Source organism: Penaeus vannamei, chromosome 21 (genome assembly GCF_042767895.1).
Source record: "Penaeus vannamei isolate JL-2024 chromosome 21, ASM4276789v1, whole genome shotgun sequence".
Lineage (NCBI taxonomy): Eukaryota > Metazoa > Arthropoda > Malacostraca > Decapoda > Penaeidae > Penaeus > Penaeus vannamei.
Window position 1 is genome coordinate 6,993,050 of NC_091569.1, and position 7,500 is coordinate 7,000,549.

Here is a 7,500-nt window from a genome sequence, read left to right on the forward strand (position 1 = left end):
TTGTTTTATAGTATTTGATAATGTATAATATATATGCTTATTACAGCAATGTAGAATCTTAGAAAGACCTTGAAGACGCCCTTGATCGAGGAACCTGGTCTACAATACATCTATAACTTTAAACTGTATATTGACATTTGGACCAAAAACAAAGGAATTCGGTCAACCACTCAATCAGTCAGAAGTCCATTTATGAGTCAATCTCTCCTACAGGACGGGAAGTGTGAATGCCAACCGGGATATACGGGAAGGAACTGCTCCGACCTCTGCCCTCCTGGTCGCTGGGGAGCCGACTGCGAGAACACCTGTGTCTGCGAGGACGGGAGGAGGTGTGATCACGTGACGGGTGCTTGCCTCCAGGAGTGTCCAGCTGGCTTCACGGGACCCGGTTGCGAGCGGCGTGAGTTTCTGTTGCGGGGAGGCTGTGATATATATATGTGTGTGTATATATATGTATATATATATATATATATATATATATATATATATATATATATATATATGCATGAATGTATATGCATATATATATATACAGGTGTTTACAAAGATATAAATAGATATACACATGCACATAAGAAAGTATACAAAACGGAAGGGAACAATTCACCCGACCTCAGACAGAATCGCAGAATCAGATAGGTCTCCCATATCTAACATTTCACCGATGAAATAATCCTGAAAAATGTCGCCATCTGCTCTTGACCAGCGTGCGGCGAGGGCAGTTTCGGGCCCGGCTGCAAGAGGGTGTGCGAGTGCGGTGTTCGGCCCTGCGATCCGGTGACGGGGGAGTGCCGCTGCGCCCCCGGCTTCCACGGGGAGAACTGCCTTCTGCGTAAGTCGCGGGGGAGGAGGGTGTGTCTGTGTGTCTGTTTGTTGGTTTGGAGGAATGTCTGTCTATCTATCTATCTATCTATCTATCTCCCTATTCACGTGCACGTTGTACATACAATCTCCCTCAAATTGAAATCAGCAATAGTAGAATACAAAAAAGAAAGAGAAATCCCATCCCACCAACAACAAACAAACAAACATACAAACGAATAAGTAAATAGATCTAAATTTCTCCAACGACCCGCAGCCTGTCCTGAAGGCCTGTGGGGCGTGGACTGCCTGCAGAAGTGCGAGTGTGAGGGCAACAGTACCTGCAGTCGCGTGACGGGGGCTTGCCAGTGTCCTCGGGGTTCGACGGTACGTGGGTTATATGGTTTATAATGGTGAAGCGTGGTGTTTATGGTTTTGATGTTTTATAGCATGATGTTTATCGTTATTTTTTTATTGTTTTATACCTTTAAAGCGTGTTGTTTATGTTTTTTTATGATGTTTATCGTTATTTTTTTTTTTTTTTGTAAATGTTTGACAGATTTTAAAACGTTTTGGATATTTTGTTTATGTTTTTTTAACATGAGGTTTATCGTTATTTTATTTTTGTGAGAGATATTTATTTATTGTAAAACGTTTTAGATATTTTGATTCCACAAGGTATTCGCCACAGCAATCAACACATACCAACATCAAGCCAAATTTACCCAGCACATACCAACATAAACCACATAAAATTACCAACGATCACCAAGAGTTCCCCACAGATACCCACAGTTACCCACAGTTACCCAGAGTGATTCCAACCCCCTCACCCCACCCCACACACACAGGGTGAGGCGTGCGAGAGGCAGTGCAGGCCCGGGCGGTGGGGAGAAGGTTGCAGACAGTCTTGCAGGTGTCTCAACGGTGCAACGTGTGATCCTGTGACTGGCAAGTAAGTCGCAGGATAGATGGATAGGTTATAGACTCGGCGGATAGATGGATCGGTGCATAGATTGATGGATGGATGGATAGGTTATAGACTCGGCGGATAGATGGATAGGTGCATAGATAGATGGATAGATGCATAGATAGATGGATGGATAGGTTATGAATTAGATAGGTGGATAGATAGGTGATAGATGATAGGTTATGACTCGGCGGATAGATGGATAGGTGCATAGATAGATGGATGGATGGATAGGTTATGAATTGGAAAGGTGGATAGATAGATAGATAGATGAAGAGGTTAATGGACTTGGATAGGTGTATAGATAGATGGATAGGTTATGAATTGGATAGATGGATAGAGAGATGGATAGGTTATGGACTTGGATTGGTGGATAGATGGATACGGGATAGATAGATGAGTAGGTGGATGGATAGATTGTGCCTTGGATAGGTGGATAGAGAGATGGATAGGTTATGGACTTGGATTGGTGGATAGATGGATACGGGATAGATAGATGAGTAGGTGGATGGATAGATTGTGCCTTGGATAGGTGGATAGAGAGATGGATAGGTTATGGACTTGGATAGGTGGATAGAGAGATAGATGGATAGGTTATGAATCGAATAGGTGGATAGATAGACGGATAGGTTTAGACTGGGTGGATAGATACATTGATGGATGGATGGATAGATGAGATGGTGGATATTGATAGGTGTAGATAGGTGAATGGTTAGACGTGCTTGCGGATATGGATAGATCTAGGTAGGTGGATGGATAGATAAGTGGATAGATAGTTTGTATCGACAGTGAGTGGACGTTGAAAGGCGTAGGTAGATGGATAGGTGAATAGATTGGTAGATACTGTGTGGATATTGATATGTGTGGGTGGATAGTTGGATATATGAATATGTGAATATTGAAAGATGTAGAGATGGATAGATAGATGGTTGAATATTGGATAGATTTTGGATTGGCGAATAGGAGTAGATGGATGAATATATGAAAGGGAGGAGTGGATAGATATTGTGTGGATACTGGGTTTATTATTATGGAAGGTGTGGACAGATGTGTTGGTATATGTGGGTATTGGGTGGATATTGATAGATAGACGAATAGATAGATATATGAGTATAGATGATAATGGAATGACGGATGAAGAGATAGATAAAGATGAATAGTACCAGACAGACCTACAGATGGATGAATTGACAATTAGCATAAGTTTTACAATAACGGGAAATGATGGATATAATTGATGAATATGATCTTAATATTTTCTTTCGTCCTTCCCCTTTTCCCTCTGTCCTTCCTCCTAATTCTCTCTGTCTCTTTGTATCGCTTTCCTTTCTCTCTTCTTTCCCTCCCTCCTTCCTCCTCTCCTTCCCTCTCTCCCTCCCTCCGTCCCTTCTTCCGCCTCTCCCTCCCTCCCTCCCTCCTTCCTCCTCTCACTCCTCCCTCCCTCCCTCCTTCCTTTCACTCCTCCTTTCCCTCCTCCTTTCCCTCCCTCCTCTCCCTCTTCCCCTCTTCCTCCCTCCCTCCCTCCCTCCTTCCTCCTCTCCCTCCTTCCTCCTCTCCCCCTCCCTCCCTCCTTTCCCTCCTCCTCTCCCTCCCTCCCTCCTTCCTTCCTCCTCTCCCTCCCTCCCTCCCTCCCTCCGTTCTTCCTCTCCCTCCCTCCTTCCCCTTCTTCCTCCTCTCCCTCCCTCCCTCCTTCCTCCTCTCCCTCCCTCCTTCCTCCTCCCTCCTTTCCCTCCTCCTCTCCCTCCCTCCCTCCTTCCTTCCTCCTCTCCCTCCCTCCCTCCTTCCTCCTCCCTCCCTCCCTCCCTCTCCCTCCCTCCCTCCTTTCTTCCTCCTCTCCCTCCCTCCCTCCTTCCTCCTCTCCCTCCCTCCTTCCCTCCTTCCTCCTCTTCCTCCCTCCCTCCTTCCTCCTCTCCCTCCCTCCTTCCCTCCTTCCTCCTTCCTCCTCTCCCTCCCAGGTGCATATGTGGCGCCGGCTTCACGGGTCCGTACTGCGGCCGGCACTGCCCCCCAGGACGGCATGGCCACGACTGCGCCCACGTGTGCCAGTGCCCGGGCGGGGGCCAGTGCCACCGCGTCACCGGGCACTGTTCCTGCCCGCCGGGAAGGACTGGACAGAAGTGCCGGGAAAGTGAGTGGATTTCCTGAGGGTTTTAAAGGACGGGTATTATGAGGACTTTTTCTAATGATGGTGAATATGGTGGGGGATTAAGTGTCATTGAATATTAGGATAATGATAGATTTAAGGATAATGATGAAAGGGTAATAGAATAAATATTTATGGTTGCCATGTGAGGTACAGCACTAGAGAATGTGTATATATGCATACGGATGAGTGAATACATATATGTATGTGTGCGTGCGCGGTTGCATGTATACATGCATACGTGTGTGCAAAGTGCGTGTGTGTATAGTGCGTGCGTGCATAATGCGTGCGTGCGTGTAAAGTAAACCCAGCATGAACCCATCCTTTGCAATCCTCGCCAACAGCGTGTCCTGAAGGCTCGTACGGCGTGGACTGTGCCATGAGCTGCAGGTGCGAGAACAACGCCACGTGCGACCCCGTGTCCGGCGCCTGCACGTGTACCCCGGGTGAGTCTGTGGGCGCGTGGGTGGCCAGGCGCGTGCGGGACGGGGGGCCGGGGGGGGGGGGTCGATCAGCATATAACAAGATTATAACTCGAGTTTTAGATCAATTGACTGCTGAACAGGTAATGTTGATATTATCACTGGATATTATAAGGATATCAAATCAACTGAAAGTCTGGTACTATTATTGTTGTCAAATATGTTACACAGGTGTGCCAGATAAGTCCAATATAATCTATTTTATATCACCTGCTATTAGATATTACATGTGCTACAACAAACAAGGTATTATTGACATTATTATGAACTGCTAATATACCTTTTTTATTTTCCTTAATAGGATGGCAAGGCAGGTACTGTTCCGAGCCTTGTCCCGCGGGGTTCTGGGGCCGTGAGTGCCGTCGCGTGTGTGAGTGTGGCACTGGCACCTGCGAGCCTACCACGGGAGACTGCATCTGCCCACCGGGGGAGGAGTGTGACAGGGGTGAGTTGAAGAGTGGAGGAAGGGAGGGAGTGAGGGGAAGAGAGGGAGGGAAGGATAGAGGGAGGGAGGAGGGAAGGATAGAGGGAGGGAGGGAGGGAAGGAAGAAGAAGGAAGGAGGGAAGGAAGGGAGAGAGGAGGGCAAGAGAGGAAGAAAGGAAGGGAAGGAGAGAAGGAGGGACAGAGGAATGGAGGAGGGAAGGGAGGACGGAGAGGGACGGAGAAGGGAAGGAAGGAGGAAGAGAGAAAATGGGCAAAGGGGAAAGAGAAAGGAAGAAACGAGAGAGGAGGGGAAAGGAAAGTGAGACGGAGGAAGGAGAGGGGAGAGACGGAAAGGGATGAACGAACGGGAGGGAGAAGGAAGAGATGGAAAGGAAGGAAAGAACAAAGTCATGAACGGGAGGGAAAAGGAAGAGAGGGAGAAGGAGGGAAGGAAGGGAGAAAGAGCAAAATCCACATTTTTAGATGGACTGTGGAAGGGAGAGCGCGACAGGGAGGGACGAAGGAGGGAAGAGAGGAAGGGTGACAAAGCATATTATTTGCATTTACAAAAGTGATTGATGAAAGTCGAGTTGAATATCGTTTTAGTTTATAGTGATGAAGTATAGTGGTTGCATTTAGCAAAGACATGGAGAAAGATTAACTTTATAATACGAAATACTGATTAACTTTCACATTGTCAGATGATGAATTTGCAATAGCCAGTTGCATAGCTCACAGGGTAATATATATATTGTGTGTGTGTGTGTATGTGTGTGTGTGTGTGTGTGTGTGTGTGTGTGTGTGTGTGTGTGTGTGTGTGTGTATATATATATATATATATATATATATATATATATATATATATATATATATATATATATATATATATTGTGTGTGTGTGTGTATATATATATATATATATATATATATATATATATATATATATATATATATATATATATATATATATATATATATATATATATACATGTAGTGTACATGAATATATATTCCCCCCTTCTCCGCCCCCAGCGTGCCCGCCCGACCGCTGGGGCCCCACCTGCGAGAACATCTGCCTCTGCCACAACGGCGGCACCTGCGACCGCGTCTCCGGCCTGTGCATGTGTCCTCCTGGCTTCACCGGCGCCACGTGTCAAGACAGGTGTCCCCCAGGAAGCTTCGGCGAGAAGTGCCAGTTCTCCTGCTTGTGTCAGAACGGTGCCACCTGCATGCATGACACCGGCGCCTGCGTTTGTCCTCCTGGTTATAGAGGCACCTACTGCGAGGAAGGCAAGGATGATTTCTCATTGTTGTGGCGTTGTTATATGGGTTGTTTTTTATGCTGTTATTATTCAGTTATTATAGTTTTGATTAGTTGCAGGTTGATTATAGATATGTTGTTATGCTTTTAGTTTTTTTTCGGTGGTATTTTTTATTTTCAGTATAATTATAATGATATGTTGCATGGCGATTATGATGTAATTCAGTACCATGTTTTTTCGATATTATGGCTACTTTTATTATGATGATAAAGATTAACTGTATAGCGATTATACAATGATACTAATATTATTATCATGATTTATAATGTCAAATTAAGTACTTTCTTTAGCATGAAATATTTCAACATCCTCTATCTTCGTGTGTCTCACTCTCCTTCCTCTTTATCTCTCTCCTTTTCACCCTCTCACCCTCCCCATCTCCGCTCAGGGTGTGATGACGGCAGCTACGGCCCAGGGTGTCTCCTGACGTGTGCCTGCCAACGAGGGGGGAAGTGTGACCCCGTGACAGGGACGTGCACTTGCCCCCCGGGATGGGATGGGGAGAAGTGTGACAGGCCTTGTCCACAGGGTAATGTTTAATGTAATGTTTAATGTTTAATGTTTGGTATTTTAATCGGATTGATTTGCTAGACATCAAAGGTTACATAGTAGCTATGGTAAAGTATTGCAGTGAAAGTGGTTTAAAGGAGTTCTTTATTAGAATAGAATGTCATAAACAGTCATATGACGTATGGTAGTGTAAGGGGTAGAAAGAAGAGGAGTAAATGGGGTAGGATAAGGATTGAAAGGAGGGAAAGGGTTAGGGATAAAGGGATAGGGGTTATTTTTCCAGTTCTTTAATTTAGTTTGATCCATTATTTACTATCCTGGCTAACTGCGCAGGCGTGGGCAAGCTTCGATACATCCGATGCATAATAGGGTAGCATTGGGTTGAAAAATGATGGTTATATTATAACCTCTGCCAAGGAGGTTATGTTTTTTGGTAGCATTGGTTAGTTACTTCGTCAGCAGGATGACTCAAAAAGTTATGAACAGATTTTTATTTCTGTGTGTCTCAGCCCAACTTAAATGCCATTAAATTTTGGTGGCGATCCTGATCCAGCGCAGGCTGAGTCAGAAAGTTATGAACAGATTTTTATTTTTATTTTTTTTACCAGAGGTGTGTCTTAGTCCAACTTAGATGCCATTGAATTTTGATGGTGATCCGATTGTAATACTGATCATAGTAACAGTGATGATAATAGTAATACCAATAATGATTATAATGAGAGTAATGGTAATGAGAACGTTCATAACAACAGTCAAAACTGTCACAATAATGATAGTGTCAAAGAAAACAAGAAAACAACACAATATTAAAATAAAAACACTACCACAATTGTAATTAAGTAAAAGCC

At 44.6% G+C, this 7,500-nt stretch overlaps 1 protein-coding gene across 3 annotated transcripts in view; it reads left to right on the forward strand.

Moving 5' to 3' along the window:
- The window catches only part of LOC113803929 (multiple epidermal growth factor-like domains protein 6), a 124,804-nt gene that overhangs the window by 109,006 nt on the left and 8,298 nt on the right, over positions 1-7,500 (forward strand). For all 3 annotated transcript variants that reach the window (XM_070135806.1, XM_070135807.1, XM_070135805.1), the window contains exons 19-27: positions 214-400; positions 707-832; positions 1,079-1,188; positions 1,653-1,756; positions 3,727-3,899; positions 4,259-4,360; positions 4,698-4,841; positions 5,853-6,110; positions 6,531-6,671. In XM_070135806.1, coding sequence (XP_069991907.1) covers positions 214-400; positions 707-832; positions 1,079-1,188; positions 1,653-1,756; positions 3,727-3,899; positions 4,259-4,360; positions 4,698-4,841; positions 5,853-6,110; positions 6,531-6,671 — 1,345 coding nt within the window. The remainder of the gene's footprint in view (positions 1-213; positions 401-706; positions 833-1,078; positions 1,189-1,652; positions 1,757-3,726; positions 3,900-4,258; positions 4,361-4,697; positions 4,842-5,852; positions 6,111-6,530; positions 6,672-7,500) is intronic.